Here is a 27951-nt window from a genome sequence, read left to right as displayed (position 1 = left end):
AACTTGTCTCAGAACTGTCAACATTGTTTCAATGATGGCGTGACATTAATTTGGTCTAAATATGCTCCCTCCTGCTTCAATGTGGGAGTGAAAGAGAGAGAGCCAAGCTCAATTCCCACTTAGCACGACCCCGTTTCTCTGTCACAGGCAACAAGTCACTAGTCTCTTGCAGGCGAAAAGCTATTTCCAAGTTTAAAAACAAGCAAGGCAATATGCTGGCTTTTATGAGCTTAAGAGCTGATTTAATGCTGCCTGATCATTCACAGGCGATGACAACTTTATGCCAGCTCCTGATAGACTGAGGTCAAATAGTCAAAATGGACATCCTGCAATTAGAAGTTTAGTGTCCTTCTGTCCCCAATATGTAGTGTTTGTTTTATCAGTGTCCAGAGCAAATAAACTCTTTGTTGTAGCTCCTCGAATGTTAAGTTAAATCATCTGGATCACCCCCTTGTGGCTGGCGGCAGCGTAGATCCTAAACCTTCCATGTAAGTGGATAAAATTGGCCAAACTAAAAACTAAAAATTGCTTTTCTCAAAGTAACTTTGTTTTTAGTACTAAATTGAGTCTTTGAAAACAGGGTGAAACGTCCTGACTGACACGACTGACTTCTCGATTGGTCGAGCGCATGTATCCGCAGAACCTCAATATCACAGCTCCATCCCAAGATCACTGACCCACAGACTCCGGCTCCAAATGAGCAAGATAGCTGTGTTGGTATCCGGGGTAAATCTTTATATCATTTGGCCTGCCTCCTGGTGGCTGAATGCAGTGTAGGTCCTTAACCCTGCCTCCTCTATGTAAGTGGATGGGGCTTGGGCCAAAACAAAAAATGTCCTTTACAAAATATTTGAATATGCAAACAAATATTCGGTATGTAGTCTTCAAGTAATAAACACAAAGAAAAGATTATTACGGTTTTAAAATAGACATTTTCATGCAGGAAAATTATGAGATTAGAGGCATCTCTCAGTGACAGCTTTTTACTTGAGTGCAAGGCTGCAACAAGGTTACTACATTAGTTTAAAATAGTAACGCTATCTGTGTTTCCTCCCCGATTCTTTCAGCAGCCGAGGCAGCGGAGGGGTCTGTGTCAAAAAGGGAACATAACTGGGATATTTCCGGTAGATTTTTGTATATAGGAAGAAAGTGGAGACAGGTTATCCATCTGTGTTAACAATCAATGGTCCAGTGTGTCTTCAATGTCTTAGTTTCTAATTCTCTGAAGAATTGAAGTGATGAATCAAATCACTTTACTCCATGTCACACGGAGAGAAGACTGACGTACTTGTGATCTCTGCAGGACCTTCACTGAGTCATGTCTTCTATCCCCTCAGGGAAACAAAGATCGGTTCCTGACCTCAGGACAAGGGTGATTCAGACATTCATACATCCAGCTGTAACTCAAGCCTCCCTCAGTACAGAGGCCTTTTCATCCTAGTTTTTGGTTGACTATCATATGACTACTTCACAGATAAAACACAAAGGCTGTTTGTATGAGAACACAAAAAAAAAAAGTAATGTATGCGTTTCTTCTTGATCCATTTTTTAAATCACCTACTTTGCCCTTTTGCTTCCTTTACTCCAACGCACACTGCTTTGTAGATGACTGCATGCAGAATGTCAGAAAATAGAACTAAACTGAAGTAGGTGGAATGAAGAAAATAAAAAAAAAAACTCACTTTTTATTTCTTTGACATCAGCGTTATATTTAATAGTATATATTAAAATCTCAATTAGCATGCCGTTACACAGTTGACTAATCCAAGCCAATTCAGCTGTACACCCTCAGTGCTTCATGCCATTTTCCATATGTGTACTTGTGATTTCTCTCTCAAAAAGACTGCGATTATCACTGAGTCTTACAGCTCCTACTGTGAAGTAATGCAGAGGCAGCCACACAGGGGGTAACATCTTTCTGCCGGCTGCTTCCATACTGTAGGGAAGGGAGCATCTGCTTTTCAAAAGTTAGGTTAGTGATAAAACCTGACTGATACTGAGGCAAACAACTGAACATAAAATGTAATTTGATGTTTCAACCATTTGTTATTGTGTGAAAAGATGAACAACAAAAGGATGTCATTCAAAGCTGCTGAGTGTTGATCATCAAATCAAGTTAAGATTCCAGGCAAGTCAGGCAAGGTGAAAAAAGAAAACAAAAAAAACCCGGGAGCCCAGCTGTTCCAGGGGAAATTAACCTAAACCCAGGTTTCCCTCGCAGACAATTTGGAGCTCAGCCTCAGCAACATGTGGCCAGAGAAGTAAAACCCCCCTTCCTGCCTAATTCACTCAGCAGCACCACCTGTCACACTGCAAAAGCGTCTCATGCCACTAACAATTAACAAATGAACATTTTACACTTTAAATGAAACGAGCCAAGGATCTATTAATTAAGTTAATCCTCAGTGTAATTCCTGGCAGCAGATTTTTTGTGTCGCCGTTTCAATAATTTCTATTCCAATTATTTTGTTAATGGGCTTCCTTTCTTTTTGTCCTGGAAGAGACACAAGAGCTGGCTTACTGCAGAAAACCAAAGTGAGCCAGCCAAATCAGTGCTGTGGATCAGGATCATGAGTATAGTGCATTAGGGAATGAAGCAATCAATGAAGCATCCACACACCCAAAAGTGAGCAAAAGTATTTTTGTCTATTTAGGTTTTATCTGAGAGTAATGAATGAAATGTTTGCCAAAGACAATAAACACAACTTGAGCTTTTCAGCACTGCCCTTGTGAAGTTGAATCGAGTAAATCCTGAGGCTCAGGCCACACCACCTGCCTCACCCGTGTGTGGCTCTCCATGTGTATGAGCCACAGCAGTTCAGCAAGGTGGCTGTCTACTCCCAGGTGAGGTAGGTAGAGTGACTTGGTCGTTAAACTGTGCACCTTTCACCGATGAGTAGAAAAGACACAAATACGTCAGCACTTCTGCTGTTTAACAGGACCTCAATAGAATTTATTTATGTATCTGATATTTATTGGTGTTTATTGCGACACAATGTTTGTTGATTGTGAAATTGTGTGAAAGGGTTGCCTGTATGTAAAACTAATAAGATGTTTAGGTTTATTCTAGACTGGTAAACAGAAACAGTATAAGAGATGGTCAGTTTACCTTGATGGATGCACTTTAACCTTGGCCGTCCTTGTCTAGGCATTTTCTAATGCGACTTAATTTTTTTATTTTTCTAAACTTGTAAACTTTGTATTTTTAATTAATCAGTACTTAGTCTCGTCTTTTGTGGATGAATTGTCAGTGCGCTTTTGTTTGCTCTCCCACTTCCCTTGAATTGCCCCTCGGGGGCCGAATAAAGTATTTGGAGTTGAATTGAATCTTTAACATGGAAATGGGCGCCGCGGTCGATTAAGAGTTAAGGCGGATCCCACAACAATCTCCCGGTTTGAAACCCAGCTAGTGTTGCATCTGTCGTCATACCCCCCTCTGCAACAGATGACGATTAAAGGCATCAAAAGAAACCAGTCTTTAATTAGCAAATGAAACTAATAAAAGAAACCAGCACTGGAAGCTGAAGATGCACCATACCTGTACCAGGTGGACGAGTGTAGTGAGTATGGCACAGCGAAGCATGTTGTGTTCTTCAGATTGCTTCCAGAGGAGGGGCAGGTACTGAACCAGGCAGCCGACATATGGCCGTATCTGAAAAAAGAAAGTTCAGTGATGATGGCATGTTATGTAACAGAGAAGATTCTCAGGTTGTTCTGAAATGATACCAGCTTCACACCTGTTATATCAGTCTAGCTCTGTCTGTTCGATCAACACGAAGATGGTCATTGTCTTTGAAAAGGGTGACAAGCAGGTGAGCTAAGGCATAAAAGTTGACATTTGATGTAATACAACCTCCTTTTATCTAAACCTACACAGAAATCTATTTGTGTGACCAGATTGCCATGGTCTTCTCTCTCTTTGGAGTTGTATGTGATACTTTTTACTCTAAATCAAGTTCTTTTGGTTTAAACTCTAGAGAAATCTGGGCGGTCAGACACCACGTGGATTCCATCACCCTCATTCCTCTGTGAAATTGGAAAATATGATGGAACAGTTTGTAATTATGATGCAGCTGCTGTACAGCAAGCCAAATCTAAGACACCCAAGTACGGTGCTGAATTATGGACCTCAAGCTGATGTCTGCCATTTACTTGTGACGACTTATCTCAACACTTCATATTCCCTGTGGAGGCTATGTGGCCAAGCTGCAGACCCCGAACTGGGATTTTTCTGTTCCGTTACACCTTTATAGGGAGGGGGACTCTGAGTAGTGGGAACACTAAAAAAGAAACATGACACAGCCTTGAGGAAAAAAATAAAAAGGGTGAAGAAGAGACTCACAAACCAGCCTAGGGTGACATTTGCAAGACTGACAGCCGAAAAAAAGGAGCTAAATCTCATCATATCTGTCATCGTTTTCATTTCCACTCAAGCTGCTTTCAGGGTTTTGTTGCATCGTTTTTGTAGCAGATGCCATTTTTTTTTAGTGGGTTCAAAATCCCTTGTGAGAAGGGTTAGAATATTAATGGGACTTCCACTGACTTTGGAAGTTGAGCCAGGGCCAGCGACTGGGGAGGACTTAACGAGACTGACAGCTCACAAGGATGAAAGCCATTTCTGTGACGGAATTAAGTCAAGAGATCGTTTAAGGAAAGGTGCTTCAAATGGATCTGAAAAGGGCCTGGAGGGTCGAAAGGAAGGTCACTTTTGTCGGGCTGGCAGTTAAGTGGATTAAAATGATTTACTGGATCCTGGGGGAAAAAAAGCTGAATCCATATGGGCACAAAAGCTTTGCAGTGGCAGAGGGGAGAATGTATCATCATGGTAAATGGGAGCAGACATCAGAACAAGGGCTGCCCGAGGCCTTATGATTTACAAAGAGTCAATTATTGGACGTAACAAATGTCTCAGGATGTGATAAACTATTAATGTCGAGCTATCTTTGAGGACAGCTGATTGTTTTTACCTTGGTGGTTTGGGGCTGGTACAGGGTGACAGATGTTTTGTATCAGAGTTAAAATGTTTTTTAACAGCTTGACACGTCCCCTGCAGAGTTGAGGTCAATGACAACAATTTGTACAGTGCTATTCTTCACAAAGCAGCAGCAGAATAGATCTATCTCCCCGGCTGTCAAACTCAAGGGCTCCCTCAAAGACATCCCGGAGTTTGGCTCAGGTTGACTTTACATACTCTGGGAAAAGTAATGCGAGACCTATTTTGCACACACAGCTACGATCTGATCTCACCTGGATGTTTACCCTCTCGATGACACAGGAGATGACGTGGAGCACCTGCATTTTAGTGTCGCACTCCGTCACCTGCTGCAACAGCTGGAAGAGCAGCCCAAAGATCGACTCCAGGTACTAAACAGGGGAGAGAGAGAGCAGAGTGGGAGAAAATGAACGACTGAAAAGTTCAAGTCGATATAAAGACATTGTGAGAAAAATTCCAGCAAAGTGAAACATGTACTCACAGGGAGGAATTGTTCTGTCCGGAACTCAAAGTCATCAACAGGTGGGCCTGAGTTAAGGATGTAATAACTGCTTTGGATCTATATGTAAGAAGTTATCTGAAATTGTGTTTTTAGCTTTTGCCATGTTTTGGTTTCAGAATAATTTTCCTTTCCTGACACACTTTGTAACGGCTACTTAGATAGTGATATACAAAATGTAATTATTATTGTAATTATAATAAACAATTGATATCAACATTCTTTATTTCCTTCTGCCAGAGCTGACAGATCAAGCTTGTGTGCCAATTAATGCAGTGAGGCTTAGTTAACAAGCATAATACCAACATCAATGTATTACTACAAAAATGATCTAAGTATGAGAATAAAAGCACGCAGAGGATATTGAGCTTCAGGGTTGTAGCTGTCTCAATCCGCACCTAGGAGAAAGAAAAAAAAAAAAAAAAAGATAAGCATACGGATTTTGGAAATAAGGCATCCCACATTTATCCTCCCGCTGGTGCACATGTATTGTTATAGCTAATTAAAGCTTCAGACAGAGAGGTTCTCCTGTGTTTGTATTGAACTACGCGTAAGGAAATAGAGATGGAAAGAAATGGATTAAGATGATGGTGATTGCCACAGCTGCACATGCAGCAACACAACCAAACACAAAAGCCATGATTACATTTTCTTTTAATAGCAGCATCTGAAAGTCAGCGACAACCAGCGCTCACTATACGGCTTTTCATAACTGAACACTGTGGAAGTGTGTGCCTACAGTGAATAGCTTTCTATTGTTATTAAAAGGAAGTTGCCCCTCCAATCTAATAGACTCCAGCAGTGTAATGTAATGTGGGGGAGTCTTAAGAGTCAAAGAGGTGGTGGACATGTCCGCAAGGGAGAAAGTGATCCGATGAAGGAAAGGATATGAAAGAAGGAAAACTCAATTACACTCAGATCTGGTGAATTATTTCACAACATATTGTAAGGAGGCATGAGTGAAAGTGGAAGTGAGGGTTCGAGGATGTGTGTGTGTGTGTGTGTGTGTGTGTGTGTGTGTGTGTGTGTGTGTGTGTGCGCGTGTGTGCGCGTGTGTGCGCGTGTGTGCGCGTGTGTCCGTTTGTGTCCGTTTGTGTGAGCAGAAATATCTTTGCAAGCTTTAGTCCAAATAACTGAACAGTTGTATTTTAAGAAACAAATTTATAATACATTTATCTCAGATATTTCCAAGGGTCTTTTAAAGTTTTTTTTTAGTAGCACAACTCATGAGTTTCTTAAAAGGTATTCTGATCGATATTAATTTCGATCAATCAATGTTTAGCACGTTTCATTTTTATTTTCCTGATTATGGCAATCAAATGAAACAAAGTTTGACTAAATATTTAGAAAAATAAGCTTAAGTTGAGCGCACGCATTGATATAAGGCTCCGAAAGTTCGCAATGTAAAAAGAGAGTAAATGGTTTTGTATTTATATGGTGCTTTTTTCTTGTCTTGATGACAGCTCAAAGCTCTTTACAGTACAGATTTTCATTCAACCATTCACACACACACACATTCATACAGTGCATCTATTAGCAGCACTTTGTTGTTCTATGAGGGGCAATTCGGGGATCAGCATCTGAACCAAGGACACTTCGGGATTGCAGATGTGAAAGACTGGGGATCGAACTGCCGTCCATCAGGTTGGAGGACGACCGCTCTACCCTCAGCCAGAGCCACACTGATAAGAGATTCTTTGTGTTGGTTAAATATTCAGTTTTTTCAATCATAAATCATTCAATATCCATATTTGTCGCTGGATCTCTTAAAAAAACAATACGCAGTCTATTTCCACTGAAGTGGCTGGAGTTTCTTTTTCGTGCTGCTTTCTACTTTTTGGCTTTTTTAGTGTCAATCAGTTCACTTCAAAGGAGCGACAGCTTTCAGCAAGCTATTCTGTTCCACCATGTACATATTTTGAGTATCAAACCGAAAGTAGGATGACATATAAATAGTTTCTGCATTTTCCCAATTTTAAACTCACCAAATAAGATAAGCAGCAGCCTTTCAAACCTACCAAAAAAGCTCTTCTCCATTTTCAGGCTGCCCAGAGAATTGGGTCCAGACTTTCTCCACAGTTTTCCTTTCACACATGCACAATGCAGCAGCAGCCACAGAAATCTCCACAGCGTTCAAATTAAATTGAGTCATAATAAAAAAAGAGACATTTAGATTCACAATGACATTTCAATGTCATTGTGAATAACATCCCACGTTCTTCCCACAGTCTGTTCACATTGTAAATGAAACAAAAAGCTGCTGTAAAATGTACTTTTAAGATATAAAAAGACTTACATTTGAAATGTCCGCCCCTTCTGAACAAGATCATAGAATCGTAGAATGAGTAATGCTGCATATTAACAAGTAACAAAAGGAGTGTGTTGATGAAGGAGCTCCATCAGCCCTGGCCTTGTTGGCAAATCAAACACTGATGAGAGCAACTGCATTTAAATTCCACAGCTAAGTGAAGAGGATAATAGACCGCTTGATGAAACACTCATAAACACACACGCATATAATGCCGGTCAGTGATTCAGTCAAAATCATTTGCTTCACATTATTATTCAGCCATAAACTGTCTATGAGGGATATTTTTGAAAAGTAGGTTCAAACTGAATTTAAAAGAGAATGAAAGTTTAATCTGTGATGATTAGTGTGAAATAACTGACGGAATTTACACAGACTGAAAAAAAAGAAGCTTCAACTTGGCAACAACTCAGTGAAAAGCAAATCCAGATCCCGACAGAGCAGAACCTCACGTTTGATAAATAACCTCACACTTGAGTTAGTATATCTTTATACATAGAAAATAAGATTTGATATATTATAATAAGTTTAATATGGTTTGCATTGACCAACACAGCCCATAAGTGGGTCAATATGGTCTCACACACACATTATAAAGTGTAAGTAGCAAACATGTATCAAAACAGTGGAAATTATAATTGGACTCGATAGAAAACAATAACTTGCACAGATTGCAGCTACATCTGAATTAGATTAGATTAGATTAGAAAACTTTATTTATCCCAAAATGGGCAATTTCGTTCACAGTTTCCAGTCTCCCATAATAGATTACTTAATAAATACAATAAATAGCAATAGGAGGTAGACAAAAACATATTATCATTAAAATCACAGGGAAAAGCCATTTCAATTCCATGTAGAAAAACATATAATTCATGATTAGTGTTTAAATAACACAATAAATAATAATTCAATACATTTTTCAACAAAATGTATGATTTTATATGGATCGTAAAACATAGAGAACAAATATTTACTTTTGATGTACATTAAAAAACACATAAAATTGGTGAGAATAATTGATTACGTTTTCGAATCAATTACGTTAATATTACCTTTTAACAAACTTAATTAATTTGCTTTCTATCAAATTAACTGTGGTTCACTCTAGTTTCATATTTCGTATATTCTCATTGCTGTCAGGTTAAAATCTTAAATTCCAGTTATGCTTTGTGGTTGAAGACAGAGCTTTGTCAGGATAGTGCATTTTATGTATAGTAACCAAGAGCCTGATGGGATTATAATAATGAGGCACAAATCCATATTTAAAATGCCTCACAGCCGCCATACAGTCGAAAAACGTCAAATGAAAAAACGTCACCGCTTGATGTCATCAAAGCTGGCTTTACAGCAAATTCTAGAAAGCATCATTACCTCCCACTGGGAATGCAAATGACCTAAAAACTGAGGGAGTTCAAGCTTGCAACCAACAGTTCTTGAGCTTTCCCTCAGAATCTGTGAGTAAACAGCAGAGGAGAATGCAGCTGTTGGAGAGTGGAGAAGAGTGTATAATAGGAGGTAAGGAGGGGAGAGAGACTGGCACAAGTCGGCTGCAAGCAACAGGCACCAGTGATCTGCGATTCAGTTTCTGAATGTCAATGATAGAACGCTCCCAGAGTGCGCACCGTTATATTTTTCATAGAAATCTCAAAGGAACAGCAATATATTCGCTTTTATCTTTGATAACAAACATAAATTAAATAAGAATGTCAGAAGCCGTTGTTTGAATAAAATATGGACAACTCTTGTTATGCAATTCCTGAATTTCTTCTGCAATCCACAACTCTTACTAGAATCCCATTAAAATTCAGTCACACTCCTTATTAAGGGATTTGGGTTGTAATATCAAACTGCAATGGCACCTCAGCCAAGGGTGAACAATTTTAAATATTAATGCCTAGTTCCTAAAGAAAATAGTCTGATAACATAAATGATTTATTTGCCATGGTAGTTAAAAGTTTAAACAAAGTGAAAAAGAAAAACCTGGAGTCATTATCAAGACACATTTAAATTCACTCAATCAGGATTTTAATTTGGATCAGCACCAAACTTCATCCACTTAACAGCCTTAACTTCCCATCAAGATTCATGAATTATTCTCCTGAGAACATTTTAAAAAGCACCCAATTCAGGATGTTGAAGAAAAACGACAATTCTTGAATTTGAGCCCCTGATCTGGATCAGCACCAGGATTTATCGGGTTACTCCTGGTCACATGCTGCATCATTTCACCATGTTGCGTGGTAATGTGTCCGTAGTTTTATCATAACCCTGCTCACTAATAAGCAATGAAAACTTAACCATTTAAACCTGATTACAAATAACATTTATCACTTCTTTCATAGTTGTAGTGTAGAACAGACAGGACACGGGGGAGTCTATCTAGCACTGATGTGGAGTCGAACCAGGGACCTGCTGCTCGCCATCAGGCATGTTTTTAAAAACAGGCAAAACCTCTATTACTACTACAACTACTGGTGCAGTTAAACTACCATTTCGATCCACACATGGTGGATAGTAACTCTACTCAACAGGTTTTCCAATAGGACAACATTAACAAAGAGATCATTACTTCAGCCAACCCGACTCCGTCTCAGACAGATTCCTCCCATTTCTCTCCTTTAAAGAAAAAGCCTCAAAAAACAAACAAAATAATCAATGTCCTTGTTGTCGATTACTCATTTTAATGAAGTAAAGAAACTGAGATAGATAAGTGTAGCTGTGATTCACTTATATATGAACAGGGGCCCAAAAAAAAGCATCAGAAATATTGATGACTAGTTGGGACTGATTGATCAGGGGTAGTTTGCTCCATTAGTCCATTAAAGGTTTATGATCAATATCGCTTTCTGCCCAACAGGCTCTAATTGGCCCATGCAGACAATATTGATCAGGGCCCACACTTGGTGAGCTGAACTTAGAAAAAATAAAAAACTGTGAGAAGCATCAATTGCCATTTCCAATTTGTAGAATCAGATAATACAAAACTGTGTCCTGAATCAATTATTGCATATTAAAACTATAGTTTGTTAAAGCAACATTAAATGTATCTATTTCTGTAATCTCCAAATCCATTTTGCTTCACTTAACAAAATAAGTGAAAAGGAAGAGCTGAAACGAATATTAGTGCCACTTTTTAATGCCCCATAAAAGTTATAAAATAAAACCAAAGCCTCTGGGACCTTTGTAAATTCAGGGTTATTACATGAGCACTGCAAAAGGAGATAACTGGTTAAATATACAGTCCACTCAAAAAACTATTGGCTAAACTGTAAATTATAAGGCCCATTCCTTTGTCTTGTTCACTGAAGATGTCTGGGCTCAAGATCAAAAGATGAATATCAGGCAAGGGTTCAGAATTTACTTTCTTTTTCCTGGATCATCTATATGTACTAAAACAACTTAGGACTTTTAGTATCAGACGTATGATTTTAGATCAGTTTATATGAAGGAACCCTGAAAATCAGAACAAAGGACTTTGTGTCTTAATGGCTTTCAAAGGAATCTTTACATGTTGCCAGATACACAAGTTTAATTTCAGCTTGTATATGCTTGATAATAATATACAATAAAGCCCAAACTATGAAATATAGAGAGATGTGACCTCAAATATTAATAGGTAAAGGAAGCATTTGCTGCCATGGCAAAGGATTAGATGGGTGTTCTGAGATATTGAGCTGTCAGAGCTGTTTCACACCCTTATTGTCACCTCGTGATTTAGTTTGTGTGGGCATAACCTCATGTGTATCGTTATCTTAATTATATCATGGTCTTAATTACATAATAGTCACATTATATATGCACTGCACCCGATGCAAATAAGGACCGCAAATACGAACACCCATTTAAAAGTTTAACTTAGATCCACAAGCATTGAGGCCATTGAACCCCAGTGGATGATGGAGTTGAGACGGGAAGCTGGTCTCGCCCAAGGGGCGTTGTAGAAGGGGCTGCTGAGTGGTGAGACTTGCCTATAAGGGCTTTGACATTTTGCATGGAACCATTCCACATTTCTTCATATAAATCATTTAAAAAGGAAAACATGATTCAAGGGCTCAGGTCATGAGTCCAGAAAGACCCAAATTTGAAATGTGGATGATGCAGAATGCTGATACACTCTTCCCAAACAGGGTCAGGGCATGATCACAGTTATGACTGAATAAGAAGTTAATGGTTAAATAAAAGTTTTTTTTATGAAATATTTTAATACACTTGGAGAAATACTAAAGACTATATCCGGGTATATTTTTTGGAAGGTGGCAGCATAACGGCGCCAGTTCCCTCCTGAGAATTGTGTTTGAGCAGCTGACGGATCACTTTCACTGACAGCCTGTTTCAGTCATCACAAATCCAGTGTTTTCTGGGGAAGGTGGTGCTTCAGTAAGCAGTTTACAGAAAAATATATATGTGGGTCTATAGCTGCCTTACCACCAAATCAGGGTCCTGCATGAGGCTCAGGATGACCTCATATAGTAACGGCCGAAGGTCCGATTTGAACTTGACAGAGATCCACTGTCCTATCAGCCAGATGACCCGTCGACGAATCAACTTGTACCTGGAGACGAGAGGAGACATAAGTTCCGGTTGCAGAGAAATATTTGAACAGACTTTTCTGCACTTCTTCAAATCATATATTATTACATTATTTCAGAAAAATAAATCTGCCGTCTCTAAAATTATCTCCATAATGTTGCTCCAGGACTGATGGATCCATTAGAAACAGCCGGACCAAACACATTTCAATGATGATATCTGCACCGACATTGCTCATGACTCAACCTGAAATGTCTGTTATCAGTGGCGTACGCATGCTGAAGACCGCGTGTCATTTCTGCTTCGAGGGGGAGACTCATATCACCGTCCCTCTGTAATGCATATCCAACACCGAGACTATGTTTAATTTAGGCCACATTCTGGCCGTGCACATTCTGTCTGCATGGGTATATCACCTGAACGGAGAGAGGCAGAGATAGCGGCACTACTGCACAGGATATTGAAGACTGGGACAAAGTGATCTTTTCCACATTAAAAACTGATGGAAAAACACTACCTGAGGGAGAGAGGGAGAAAAAAGAACTAGGCGGGAAAAAAAAGGTTTGATAAAAAGTCATATACCATTTTTGTATTTGTTTAAATTAAAGCCTGCAAACACAAAGCCTCATACAAGCATCTAAAGGAAATAGCCTGTGAGAAAATGTAAATGATCAACAAGTGGTATGTTATACGAATTAAAACGCCCTTTGTTGCGTGTCCCAAATGTGACGCATTGAATGTTGGGGGACTGATGGTTTTTCAACAGTTGTAATGCGCAGGTGAAAAGTGTCCCTGGGCATCTGCCCTTGTTGGTATCTGAGGCAGAAATTGTGTCTGAGGACAGAGATGAGCGGATGGAGGGATGAAGGATAGAGGGATGACACTTGCTGGCTTCTTGTCAAATACCCGCAGGGAGCCAGAGACCGGAGTCTGGGCCACAAGCCAGAGGCTACTAAACAACAGCATGACTCAGGACTCAGCAGTTGGCAAACAAAAGTGTGTCTGTGTGGAGGTCTTTCTATGGTTGGGTGGAGACATTTTGTTTTGAAACCATAACTGTGAGGAGATTTTGGCTGCTCATCAAAGCTTCAAATGGTAAAGACTTTTTTCTTAAGGTTCAGAGTGTCCTCACATCTACAGAAAGACCAGCATGTGTGTGTTTGTGTTTGCCAATGAGCTCACAGGAAAACGAAGAGCTGCTTGTGTGATTGAGCTAAACAGCTTGTTTTTGTTTTTTTGTCAACTGTAAATTGGTTAGACGGATTTCTCAGTAAATTTCAAGAATTCTGAAAACTAAAACTCCAAGCCTGTAAGTTACCATCTCTCACAACATCTTAGGATTACATTGAGAAATGTCTACCCTTCAGTCCGTTCCCGGGAAGAGCCGTGTCAAATGTGTTCTGGATGAGTATATCTTGACGAGTAGTTCTTGAGCCCAAAACCTCATTTTGTGATGACAGGTATTGTTGCAGGCACCAACAGCCACATTTTAAACAGCCAAAAACAAGTATTAATTCGCCTTCATTGTCAAGACACATAGCACTAACCACAATATTTACACAAGTGGGAATCCAATGAGATGGAGCAGATGTGTTGAGCTGAACTCTAGTACTTTGATCAAACTTATTTCCATGCTCATTTTCTGCAGGTTTAATGAGAGTTTATCTTTCTAACATCTACGCGGTACAATGAAGAAAGTTTTAATTCTACTATACACTTCAATGGCAACCAAGCTCCATAAATAAACAGCAGTCGCCTGAACACTAGCAAGATCTGACATTTAACTGTTAGCTATCCTCAACTCCACGGCCAGTCAGAAATGATGGCCACTGATTTGAAACCAGTCCATCTCTCCTCATTGAATTAATGTCCACCTGGTATCGCAGTCCAGGCCTTTGCTGCACATTTCCCCCCCCCCCCCCCCCCCATTTTCTGTATCAATTTCACGCTTCTACAATCCTATCAATAAGACAAAATACAGCCAAAAATATTATAAAAGTAAGAGTCCGTGAAATAAACAAATAATGATCTCAAAATGTAAGACCAGACTCTTGAATAAAGAGAGGATAAATGGCCATAAGCAACAACGTGCACACATTGCAGCAGTGAGAGGGCCCCGCCCCTCGCACTCAGGCTCCCAGAGAGAGAGATCTCTAGATGAACGTGTTAATCCCAAACAGGACTTGGGAGATAAACTCTGCAGGATTACTTATGTAACAATAACGTATTTTCATAACATCATAGGGTGTTGCAGCTCGTCTTTAATTAACTATTTATTTATTGAATTTAGCCCCAGGACCCGTTTACAATACTGGCTTTTATTGCCCACCCTGCTTCTTCTACACATCAGTGTAGACTTTTCATTACAGCAATAGGAACATGTCAGTATACCCACTGGGACTCAGAGTATTTAATTAATGGTTTTAACAACCGGCTAAAGACTGCGCGAGTCACAATGTAAGCAGATATAAAAGAAGTGTTAGTTAATAGAGTTACAAGTAAAAGGGGGGAAACCTCACAGGTAAGTTTTAGGTTATGAACCCAAGATGTATAAAATAGTCTAGGGTGGTGTTTCTGTAGCATTATAACCTCAGTCAAACCTTCATGACCAGTGAAACCTCACTGTGCAGAGCTTAAAGCTAACAAAAATTCATCAGCAAGAGCAAATACAATAAGCATATAAAGGGAAAATCAAGTTCAAAAGAACATCAAAATCTTACAGTATCACCTGGTAACCCAGAAGACAAGCGGACTGAAGTCCAGACGAAAGGTCAAGCCACTAAAGGTATAATGTCAAAATTCTAAAGTGTTGGCAGAGTCTGACAGTAGAAAGATGGGATTCATTCTGCACGAGTCTGTCCCTTCATTTTGTGTGTGTGCATGTTCAGGTGTGTAAACGTGTTCAAAGATGACACGCTGTCATCTCGGCGTCTCTGACACGACATCTCATCACAGGCATGACAACCGTTTTGGTTGAGGCAGGGAGGAGGAGGAAAGGATTGTCAGCAAGTCAGAATCTTAGTGTGTGTGCAGATAAATGCTCAAGTATGAAGGTGCAAACGGAAAGTTACAACCAGCTTTTGGGGGATTACTAGCGGCACGAAGCTCTGCCACAGGTAAGAGTCACCCACAAGAGTTCTGCTGACGGGTATAGTTGTTCACATTTAGACTGTTGCTGCACCATATCACACGATACAGATTAGAGCAGGGCTCAAACTTGAATTGGTGATTCGCCTCCATGACATCTGTTGCAGTTACAAGGTGCCATCACTTGCACCATGGTTATTCGCCTTTGACTTTTTAGTTTGGTCATGTAATCCCTCCCTATCTACAGTCTACATAACATGCCACGGTTGGAAACATTGTATTTGCAGGACATTATTAAATCATAACATATATTTTTTAACTTCGATCACTGAAATGTAAATGGATTGCGTCATCTCACAGAAAGTTCTAGCTCCACAGAAGTAAGTGAGCAACAATGAAGAAAATCACAAAATGTCCAGGAAATGCCTCAGAGCCAATTTGATGAGCGGGCCTGAAAAAATTGAATCTAAATGATTTGCTTCACCAAGAACACAGCACGTTAACTGGCAGAGACGAGTTGTGAGCTGGGGGGCAAACAGGCAGATACATTTCCTGCAGGTGTGGGAGCAGGTGGATGCAAATGTATGCTCCAAACCCCCAGAGTCTAAACATGAATTTAGCAGCTCTAAAGAAACAGGCTTTACTTTTCGATCTTCCTATTTTCATGTATAGTTCTGCCTCTCTTGCTTAGCAAAACGTTGTCAATGTTTAGCATTTGGGTATAAGCATGCTGCATGAGACTTTCCAAGAGCCAAGCCCTGAGGCAGGCAGGACAGCATGGTGTGGGGATGCTCTGGTAATGGCAACATGTGCAGCAGGAAAGTGTGTCAACCAGAAACTCTGCTCTGGAAGTGCCTCCTGGCAGAAGACAAAATGCCAGCTTCTCCTGAAATACTTAAGTATATGAAATCTCTCAGTCTCAATATTTTTAAAGCATTACAAAACTTTATCAGATCAGAGTCCACTGGGAATATGTTTCGAAAGAAATCAATATCTTTAAAGTAGTATTGATAGTGGTTGAATCGGAATCTGAAAACTTGTGGGCCACATTATAAACTTTATAGAGTCGAGAGTTAATTTTCTGTACAATGTTTGTTTTTATAAAAAAATATATATTTCAGAGACACGTTGTAATCGAACATCTGCTGCTTGCATTACTATATTGAGGGTTGTGCCTGTTTATGTGTGAACCTCTTGGCAGTGACAGAAATATAGCAACAGCATTGTAATGGCTCTGGAAAATGCCCTCAATTCCCAAGACACAGAAATGTTTTTATTCATTATTCGTAAAGAGAGCAGACAAACAAACAACGGCCAGAATTCAGCTCAACTCTTCCAACATGAACCTTAGCAAGGCGCTAATACTAAATATATACACTAACATGGACGTTGCAAACGATCAATATATATTTTCTGTTGTTTGTCCATGTCTCTTTGCAATTGCTCTTTTTTCCTTAGCCTTTCTGAGGGGGAAGGGCAGAGGATTTAAAATGGATAAAAAGATGGCCTTGGTTTCAAAATCTATGTACCATTTAAACTACAGAGGGATTAATGTCTTTGGAATATCGGTTGGTTTTAAAGGCAGTTAAAACATAACAACGTCCTTATGGAAACAAACCCATGAAGTTGCATTAAGGCAAAAGAGTTGTTTGCATTGACTGTGGCTAAAGGGATATGTGAACCTTGTAAAATCGAGTGGTTTAATAGACAAACACAATGTGCTTAAGATAACACGTAAAACTTTTTTAGCTGTGGAGTCATTATTAAACACACCAATTAAACGTTCACATAGTTGGTGGGAAAAGTAAGTGAGACCTTGGATTTATTGATCAATCAAACCCTCTTTACTCACAGTCACACACAGATCACACCTGCAGTGTTCACAGGGAACTTTGAACCTTTCTTCCAACAGAACAAGTTCAACTCACAGATATTTTTCGGTTTATTATTCCACAGCATGACTGTTGGGTCAAGCTCTGGCCTCTGACTTGGCCACTCTCAATCATTTTCTGTTTGAAGTCCATCTGCTGCTGTGATGTTTGGTGTAATCGTCCTGTTTCACCTCACTTCTTTGGTGGAAAACGACCCTGAACTTATTCTCTAAGATCCCATGATACACTTCAAGGTCCAGGCACAGCACAGCAGTCCCAAATTATGATGCTGCCTCCACTGTTCTTCACCACTGGGATGGTGTTTTCAACTTGGTATGCAGGGTTTGTATTTCTTACACCTGATGTAGCAAAGGTTGTTTTTCCCCAAAAGCAAACCTAGTGTCTTGAATCCACAAACATGGACTGATCCATAACTAAACTCTATGAGATGACTGAAGCTACATCAACAATTTATGTTATCTCAGGTCTTTTTGAGAGAAACAGATTCAGCTGCTTGCTGCATGCTTCCTGTAGTATTAATATTTGAGCAGTATTTTACCAGTCAAGTAGCTCTCACCCACACCTCCGATCTTGTTCTATTGACTGAACTCCAGGTTTTATAACTCTTGACTCTAGTTAGCTCTAGTCAATACTTGATTTAACTTGCACTGTGAATGTTTAAATATTCAATGTGAACAAAAAGAACACGTGTGTGTCATTGGTTGGTAAATTAATGTAACATTGTTGAAAATATGATCATATTTTAAGTAAGGCATAATGCCAACACTGATATTAGTCACATTTCATTATATACTGAAATGTGACTAATCTATGCAGGCATGCGTTCACGCCAGTCTGTTCCATCAGCAGCACTGGGAGAAATCCACCCATGTCAGTTGCCTATTAAATAATGCATACATTTTTTTAGAGTCCACAGCAGACAGGCATGCTACAGTATGAACTAAATAGATTCAGCTTTTACTACATATGTTCACATTAAAAGCAGGTAGCTCTCAGCAGGCGGGTAGACCTCAGCTTAGTAATGACCGAGCTCTGTACATGTGTATGTGTACTGTTTGATGGCCACGCTAGCACAAAGGGTGAAGTAGAGCAACAGAGCTGGGTGCATCTTATTATGTTCATCCACCACTGCCCTAGGGAGACATCCAGGGTCATTTTACCTTGAATAGAACAAAGAAATAGGAAAGCAGGTATAAGGGGAGAGGACACGTACACCTGCGCCTCGTGGAAGCAAGAGGTAGTGTGACATCAGCAGACCTGCACCTTGACGTCAGCAACAAAAATGTGTGGCTGAACTTTGGAGTGCTGCAGGCTCTTTGTTTCCATTGTCTCGAGGTCTGTGTGTGCAGGGCACTTCTTTGTTCCTCCTATCACTCACATCACCTCGCCTCTGGCCACTCTCCATCTTTCCCATCTATTTCCAGTTGCATTAATCTATCACCTCGCGGTTCTTTGTTACTTCGGCTGACTGTCTGTGGACCACTGACCAGGTTCCGTCTCAGTGTGTGCCCGTTGTTTTTGTTTTATTCGCCTGTTGAGAGCTGATGTTATGAACAGCTGACCATGACTTGTAAAAAGTAATTGTGGGAATACAAGCAGCACTTGTTAATGTGAGCGTTACAAACATTGACTACAAGCATTAGTTGGCTATTAATGAGTAATCAATAGCCGGATGGAGGTTAATAGCCAATTAGCTGGACTTGCACTGAATGGAACATTAACCATGCAATGTATCAAATGCCATTAATGTCTGTAAGTGAGCTCACAAAGAGTAGAATAAACTTCCATTAAAAAAAAAGTACTCCCTAGTTGTGTTGAATATACTACCACACACAATGAGATAAGAAGAAATTATTGAACACCTGCAATGAAGTTTTATTACAATAACCCTGCAATGAAAACTTCCTTGGGGAAACCTAATGCACTCAATTTCGATTAAACCTGCGTCAGACAAGGTGAGTCAACTCAGTGCTCAGGCTGTGTAGAAACAGTTTAGTTGATCTGTTGTGTTGTGTTGCTCACCAACTAATAATCTATAAATACATATACAAAGTATATGAATGCTGTGAGGCGTCCTGAGGGCACTCTGGGGAACAATGATTGATTTACGACAACATCACCAAGAAGACAACATTATAAGCCTCTTCTGATTTGAAGGGAGAACGGGGAAGAAGTAAAGATGCTCAACATGTCAAAGGAAAAGCATCAGTCCATATACAATACCTGTGATGGTTGACTTGCAGCTCCCCGAGAAGCTGATTCTTGAACCACTGGTCGAAGTCCACATTGTCAAACAGGTCATAAGCTGCCAGGCCCACTGCGTTGTACACTGCAGGTAGAACAAGTCAGAAAGTTTATGTAATTTATTCCAGATCTTCACAAAGAGATTGAGCTTATTAAACTTATAAAAAGATAAATTACAAAAGACACACAAAAGGCTTTGGACCAGAAATTATCTGCAGAAGATTAAAACTCATTCACTTCATTGAGGACTTTTAAAAGGGGAAATTACTTAATTTTATCAGCTTTCATTTCAATGTCTGAAAATTGAGTGCAATGTGGGGAGGAAACTTTTTAGAAATGAGTCTCTTAATGATTCTGCTATAATTCTGTCCTGCTAAAATAATTAAGAGCCTATAAAACAATATAGAAGCAATTAAAGCAACATAAATTAAACTCTGTTGGCTAGTATTATCATGAACAGGAACAAAACGAAGAGGAGCTGTTCAGGCTGAAAACAGAGGAATAGTGGCAAAATGTGAAGAGGGCCACTTAAAAGACACAATAAATAAATTAAAGTTTAGCTTATAAATACAGATTCAAAGGCTAAGAAAATATGTAAATGACTCATGGACGTCTGCAGCAATAAGGAACAAAAACACTGTTAAAGGTTGGTTTATACAACCTTTAACAGTGTTTGTATGCTGGTTAGTAGCATTTCTCAGCTATAAAAAAAGTTCAAGGATGTTGTTGACTTTTTGTAGCAAATATGGTTGTTACTTAGAAACATCAATAACATACGAGAGCACATAACACCAAACAAGGCCATACAACCCTATACATCTGTCTAGGTTTTAGAATAGAAAAGTAAAATAAAAAAAGAGAAGAGTGATAGTTTGCAACATAAATCTTTGCCTGAGAAAATAAAACAAATAAACAAAAATACCGAAAAACAGAGTATAATGTAAAATGGCTACATGGAAAAAATACTTTGGTACAAAGTAAGGATCAATGTTCAGGTTCCGGTCTCCAGCTCAGTGATCATTTGGGGATCGGTACTCTAAAAGAACACAGCCCACATTTTTACAGCAGTATAATCGAGGAATTGGTCTATAAATGTCTGTCATAATTACTGACTCATTTATGTTCTTGAGAAAAATGAGCACCTGTGGTTTAATAAGCGCCCTTTGGCTCTTCAACCAGCGGCAGCTCTCTCAACCACAAATGATCCTTCCATTGCTGCCGCTCAGCCAGCACAGCTTCATCATCCGGTGATGTGTGCGCTTTTATCAACACTGTCAGCAGACTGATGAGATCACTACGGGCATCCCGCTTTAACAGAAGCCCTCTAAGCAGGCAATCCTAACTGGCCGTGATTTAGCTGTGTGTGCCGTAAAACGAGCACCCACCTGTCAATGGGCTGTAAATACCAAAAGGAGGCAGACAGCAGGAAAAGAGATGGTTTAAGAAAAAATAGGGAGGAAACAAGATGTCTGTGATCATAAAGAGATCAAGTGACAACGAGCAGCAGAGCAGCAGAGTGAGATTACTGAGAATTAATAGCTTTGTTTGAAATTATTGTTATACATTTTGTAGCTATCTTTATTCAAATTTATATTAGGTCTCAATATACCCTCTGCATTTTTTTTTTTTTTTTGGGATTGGGGTTACAAAATGGCAGTAAAAAGGCAAATCTGAAATCCTCACATTCTGCTTTGATGAAATAATGGTAATTTCAGCATAATCAGATATGTTTGAGACCAAATCCTGGAACGGATGATGGGTTGATGAAGCAACAAGAGAAGAGGACGGTTTTGAATTACCTGCGTCCTTCATTAGCAGCTGGACCGAGTCCTCGGCATTGGTCGGGCCTGGAAAGACACACACACAAACCGTCAGTCAGTCAGACTGTATTTATAGCACAAGTGCTGTAATGAGCGAATGTTTTCAATGATGACAGAAGATTTGTAGTATTTAATGGATCCATTCACTTAATGGTAAATGGACTGCATTTACATTACGCATTTCTAGTCTGAACAACCACTATGAGTCATATTCACCCATTCACACAGATATCCAAATAGCACTTTGGATGAAGAACTCCTCGATCATATCCCATTCAAACACACACACCCAATTCACAAAGGCAGGGGGCAATTTGGACAAATATTTCAGTGTCTTGTCCGGGGACACTACAGCTGCCCCTCCGCAAACAAATGCATCTCAAAGAATGGATGAGCTCCACTTTATCAGTCTAGTCTCAGTAATTTTACTGGTCTGTTTTCTTACTCTCTATTAGTCCTTGTTAGGTATGAAGCTCTAAATCAATAGCTGCTTCCCTTTAACCTCAAAATCACCCAAAGTGGCTCCTTCCTTGCTCCAGCAGGTCCCACTTCCCCTCACTTCTATTGAAAGTGAAGGCAGCCTGGAACCATAGGGCCTGAAACACAAGCTAGAGGATCTTGTCATCTACAAGTTTGCGCTGTTGTACTGTTAACTCAGCAACAGACGAGAGCTACCTCCCAGAGTGTGGTGGACACACTTTATTTCAAGAGCTTATCCAGGCAGCCCACTAGTGAAAACTCCAGAGAATCTCTAAAACAGGGGTGGAGAACCTTTTTTCTATGAAGGGCAATATATATTTTCATAAAACCCTGTTAGGGGCTATACTAAATTATTAGTTTACTGAATGAATCGTCAGGGGATCCAAGTCAGGGAAGTTTTATCTAAAGAGTATCCTTCAAAAAAACAGAGCCGACCTCAAAGCTCTTTGTAAATGGTGTATAAATGCAATAAAAATAATACAACAATATATGGATAACAATAAAATAAAACTGCACCACAAAATGACCATAAAACACCACCAACATAAAGCAGAACTTTAAAAATCCGGGAATAGGATTTATTGAAGAGCAGTACGAGACACAATATAGTTTTAGCTCGGAGAAAAATCAGAAACTGAGTACATCCTTGCATCGAACGAATATTAAAGGGTTTGCTGGATGGAAGTGGACTTTGCTTTCGGCATGTCATAATATTTGAATTAACGTTTAACTCACCCTGGAGATTCTGAACCATTTCCAGCAGTACCGGCGTCATCGTCTGGCTGTAGGTGTGAAAGAGATCCAGGAACAATACTTCCGTAGAAGGCTACAGAGAGGAAGAGGAAACAAAAAGAAAGGCACTTAATTGGAATAGACAAGGCACCCCCCCCCCCCCATATGCTGCCAATGTATCTGAAAGGCATCATAATCATTCATTTGAATTGTACAATAGTTCTATTAGCACAGTCTTAGTTAACAGCCACCTGTGGTTTTGTTTGGAAAAATATAGCATGAATAAGTGACGTCAGTGCATGTACACTTCAAACACAATGAAGGATCTGCATAAAAAAGACACAAACAATAGCAAATGCACTGAGCTACTGGTTCAATGGAACAATTTCATGGGAGTTCTATGTGTGCCTGAGTGTGCGCGCGCAAAGAAATGCTAGCCCGCCCGCTGACAGCAGTTTATCGGTTTTGCTGTGACAAAAAACATCATGTTAAATAAAGGTGCAACAAATCTAACAACAGGGGATGAGCAAATTCTTGATTACATTCTTCAGGCAACAGTATATATATATATATATATGGCTGGGTCTATGTCATTTCACAGCATGTATGACCTTTCCACCTCGTTGGCAGAAGGTCAGAGGTTAACGAGATCAGGGCAGACACAAAACCCTTATTCATTAGGGAAAATATAGACAGGTGGAAATATTGATCTCAAACCAACAATTAGAATTGGTGACCATGGAAGCAATAGATGGACAGTGACATTTGATCCATGAACCATCCTGAGCATAAATGTGCCAATTTAATGTGTGAATTAGGATTTTTACAGATACAGGCAGTGATCTGTGTTAGTACTAAATATGAGTACATATTAGCCTCAGTATTCTACACAGTTAACCCTATCGGCTCGGATCTACATTGATGTTGAAGTTCTTAATCTTAACTCTTCAATTTAATAACTTTTAATTAGGCAGCAGATGTTCAATTGGTGGTTTAAGAATTTAATGAAAATCCAACACTGACCTCAAATAAAAAGCTCCGTGTTTTTAACAGTAATTAGCAAACTAAAACTCAACCCTCGTAGACGGTAATGATGCCTTTCTTTCACTGTGCTTTTAAATGAACATTTACAAGAAGACCTTGATGTAAAATGAAAGAATGCTTTAGTGCACTTCAAAGAAACAACAAGTTACAAGTTTGTCATCTTAATCTGTCTGAACAGGGGAGCCGGAAGGGAAGAGAAAGGAAGGGTAGACAAACAAAATGAATTAGACAGTGGATAAGACATGATGTCATGACTTAAGATAAGCCTTGGCCAACAAACTACCCACAGTCTCAGGATAAAGCTGTAAAGCCACTGGGACAATCGACTAATGTACTGTGCTCAAATGTAAACGATGCTGCTCAGAACCACCACCTTAAATAATGCTTTAAATTTTGAAAATACAGCATACAATGAAACATGCATACAACTTTTTTCTTCTTTTTTTTTTAAAATCGTATGGTTTTTCACCAGTGTGTGTGTGTGCGTGTGCCTTTACTTACTCGTAGACTGTACTTCCAAGAGTCACCACCTGTTTCTTCAACAGCTGGAAATAATGAAAAGGTTTTGTATCAGGAAATGTTGGTGGACTTTGTGGCTGAGGCTGTTAATCTTGTCTGGGCAGTGTCACTTGTTTTGTGATTTAGTCTAAAAGTAAATACAAATGTCAAACTGAATGCAATGTCCGTTTAATGCTCAACTTCAGAACTGAACTCTTGTGATCTAAGCTTTACAAAAATATTGGCGTAAGATCTTAAACCGCTAATTAAAGGTTCAACTGAAACGAAGATCTCTAGAGAACTATTTTAAGGGGAATTCACAGCAGCAGTTTAAAAAAAAAAAAAGACATAAATATCAGCTTCTTACAATAATAATGTTTGTTACACATAATAAAATGCTGTGCTACCTGAAATCACCAAAGCAATAACTTATTGTTCAACACCTAACCCTCCAACATTGATGCAACACTACTATCGGAATATATTAATGAATTAAAAATAACTTCTGCTGAAGTTGGCACCTGAAGCCACATTGCTGACTTCATGAACTGTGGAGCTGGCTGACCCCTCACAGTTCTGGACTTCCAGAGAAGACGCCTGTTAACTCGGCCCAGTCTGCAAGTCCAGATAAGCCCGGACATTTGGATTCAGTCTGTGTATCTGGGGATGTGCTATTACCAAAGCTCTCGGGGTCCTCTTCCCACATTGCCAGCTCTTCCTCAGTGAGAAGGAAGTAGTGTGAGACGAGCCGGCGTCCAATCTCTGTTAGTGTGGGGTGTGTGAAGAATGCTGTCTTGATCTTGTGAGCCTCCAGACTCTCTGGTTTACTTTCTGAGGGAGGGAAGGATGGAGGGATGAGTGGCAATGAAAGACAAGGAAGAGAAGGGAAAAATATCTTTCATGGTTCACATGTATCATTGTTCAAAATAATGATGCACACATAACTGCATTTAGTACACAGGACTTCTGACTCTAAAAGTAAAGTGCATACTGAAATTACTTAACTTACTTACTAACAGCATTGTTACAAATGAACTGAACTCATCATGAAGTCGTTCTGCTCGATCAATATCCTCCATTACAATATCGATATTATAATCACCTTCTTATCTCTGACCCTAACCAAGGCTGTGAAACACCAGGGCGTCATGTTTGCTGACCAGTTGTCTTTCTCTGGTCATGTTTCATCTGTCTCCCGGTTGTTATGCGACGGTGGCCGAGACTTCTCACACAGGCATCCAATTTGTGCTGTTGCTCTTGCATTCCCATTTTGTGGTTGTGTGTGTGTGTGAGATGTCCAAGACACCACATTATACAACATAATCATAATCCGGCCTTGAATGACTCATCCTATACTCTTATAGGTATAGGTTATGGTCATCTCTTGTCTCGACAACTTCCTGGTCTTCTACCTCCTATTGACCAGTTTTAGCTCTTAATTCAACATCTCCTACTTTACTGAGGCTTTATATTTGTCAAATATAACAAATGGTGAGCAAAATAGCAGGGAGCAGTTTAAGTGCAAGTCTATACATTGTTTGTCAAGTTTAACACTTTTTGTCGAGAAAAGTAGCTCTGCAGCTCTGGATTCTGAGTAAATATATATACTTTTTTAAGCATCTGGATTTCAAACAGACAAAATCCATTAAGCCGGAATAATTATCACATATAAAAGGAAACAGAAAAATGGAAAACATATCCAATTGACCATTTCCTCGTCATTTTCTCAATGTAAACTGCTCTTTAACTGTGACCTCTGACTCCAGCACCTCAGTGCAGCCCTAAGGACCCTCTTCTAACACTCTGTCATCCGACTCAAAATAAAAAGGCTTAGAAGTGAACAAGTGAACCGGCTGCAGGCCCAGTAAATAAATCAGCTGGCAGCTCTGAGTTAAGTGTCAGTCAAAGCTCTACTGTAGGTAACCCTGCTACTCTAAACATTTTGTTTGCAAGACTGGAAATAAAAAAGGGAAAACAAACCCGAAGTCATGTTTCACACTTTGGAAATGAAACCAAGGTATTAACACAACCACAAAAATGTGCCTTTTATTTGTCAACTAACAATTGCTTAGGAGAATAGAAATCATCAAAGAAACACACAAGACCAAAAGTAGCTTGGCAGAACAAAAGAGCGGGTGCTGCACTCCACAGCTAATGAAGCACTAGAGGCTTGTCTCAGCTTGAAATAAACATGAGCTGTGGTGAGACACACTCATGTTGGTGGTATTACAGCGTTGTGATTTTCAAAACAATGTCAGTGATCAGCTTTGAAGGGCTTTGGCCTCTGAGTCATAGACCTCAAATAATAATAAACCTTTTTGTCTGTTTTTCACTTAAAATTTTCCGCCACACGTACTTGTCTGCCATGTCTTTTTTTTTTTCGTCTCTTGTATTATCATTTTCATTAATCCTGCTTCCCTTGATCTCAAAGACCCAATTTCCTACCTTCAATATTCTTGGCAGGTTTGTAGGAATCGTTCTTTACAATCAACTTGATGAGGTTCATGCACTGGACGATGAAGCGCTCAAAGGTTACACCCTCCCCCGCAGGTGTGAACACGTAGCTGACGGCAAATTCCAGGGAGCGCTGGATGAGAGGTATGAATGGGCATGGATGATACTCCAAGAAGTCTAACAACTATATGGAAAGATACGAGACGAGAGCAAACATAAGTAGAGGAAAAGAGAAGATAAAGATTAGTGAGTCTGCATAATCATTGATCCAACATATTCAATCTTTTCTTAAATAATATAAAAGACATTTGGAATTGATTGATTTAAAAAACAACTCACAACTTTAGTGTACAATATGATCGTCTTCTCCAATTTTTCTCTGCATGTGCTATCTGGACCAACTTGTCGACCTGAAACACAAAACAAAACAAAGCATAGTTAACTTACAACATCCTGAAGCACTAAAATTTGGTAAAGAAGGTCGGAAAGTGTGATATAATAAACCATAATTTCAATAATGAGCTGATATTTGTCAAACCTTCCCGTACAAAAACCTTAAGATATTTATTTAGATCCACGTCATTGCAAATAAACAGAAATACCACTTGAACCTATCTATACTGACTTAACATAGTAACGGTTATCCTTTTATGAAAATGTTTAAGTTTTTAAACTCAACGGTTTTAATGAATGCCAGACTAAGCTAAGATAGGCTTATTGTCTCGATAGATAAAAATATGCTTTCCATCTCCTCTCCATCTGGAACCAAAACATAATACATTTCCTTTATCAGTAATGAAAAGATGTCCAGGGTAACAACTTATCAACCTATCTAAGCCATACCTTCGTAAAACATGAAGTCCAACTGAAAAAAGTATCAATTGCGGACGATCAGAGCTAAAAATGAATGGCATTTAATTTAATGAAAAAGATTAAACATCAGATGAGAAGATGAGATGATCTCTTCTTCTTTCAATACAAGGAGGAAATGTTCAAAACAAAAACTGGGAGTTAAAGAAAACTTGGCTACAAGGATTTATTTACGACGAAATATTTACGTTTCTTCTCTCTTTAAAAGGTCAAACACTTGCTCATCTCTTCATCCTTGTGAGGCTCTCATGAGCCCATTACAAGCTTTGGGGTAGATAAAATATACCGTAATTAAAAGTTGTTTTAAAGTGACCATGACTCACTCCCTCTAATGTAAATGTTGGCTCCACAAAACTTTCTGAGGCTACAGCCAGTAAAATATGTCCCATGTAGTTTACTTCGTTGTCAACCCTCATTGTTAAAATCAGCAGACACTAACAGTCACTGGCGTTCCTCCAATCACTTGTGAAGAGCCAGGGTCATTGTATACCTCCTCT

The 27951-nt window shown here is 39.4% G+C and overlaps 1 protein-coding gene across 1 annotated transcript in view; it reads right to left on the bottom strand.

Moving 5' to 3' along the window:
• Positions 1-27951, bottom strand: part of ipo11 (importin 11) — a 103648-nt gene that overhangs the window by 50915 nt on the left and 24782 nt on the right. Inside the window, exons 9-20 of the mRNA XM_053420292.1 lie at positions 26924-26994; positions 26576-26768; positions 24809-24961; positions 24134-24177; positions 22592-22682; positions 21356-21403; positions 19536-19641; positions 12229-12355; positions 5857-5890; positions 5475-5515; positions 5248-5364; positions 3539-3652 (exon numbers count right to left, since the gene is read on the bottom strand). Coding sequence (XP_053276267.1) covers positions 3539-3652; positions 5248-5364; positions 5475-5515; positions 5857-5890; positions 12229-12355; positions 19536-19641; positions 21356-21403; positions 22592-22682; positions 24134-24177; positions 24809-24961; positions 26576-26768; positions 26924-26994 — 1139 coding nt within the window. The remainder of the gene's footprint in view (positions 1-3538; positions 3653-5247; positions 5365-5474; positions 5516-5856; positions 5891-12228; positions 12356-19535; positions 19642-21355; positions 21404-22591; positions 22683-24133; positions 24178-24808; positions 24962-26575; positions 26769-26923; positions 26995-27951) is intronic.

Source organism: Pleuronectes platessa, chromosome 4 (genome assembly GCF_947347685.1).
Source record: "Pleuronectes platessa chromosome 4, fPlePla1.1, whole genome shotgun sequence".
Lineage (NCBI taxonomy): Eukaryota > Metazoa > Chordata > Actinopteri > Pleuronectiformes > Pleuronectidae > Pleuronectes > Pleuronectes platessa.
The sequence above is the reverse complement of the archived record's forward strand: the minus strand, read 5'-3'. Positions and strand labels throughout refer to the sequence as shown.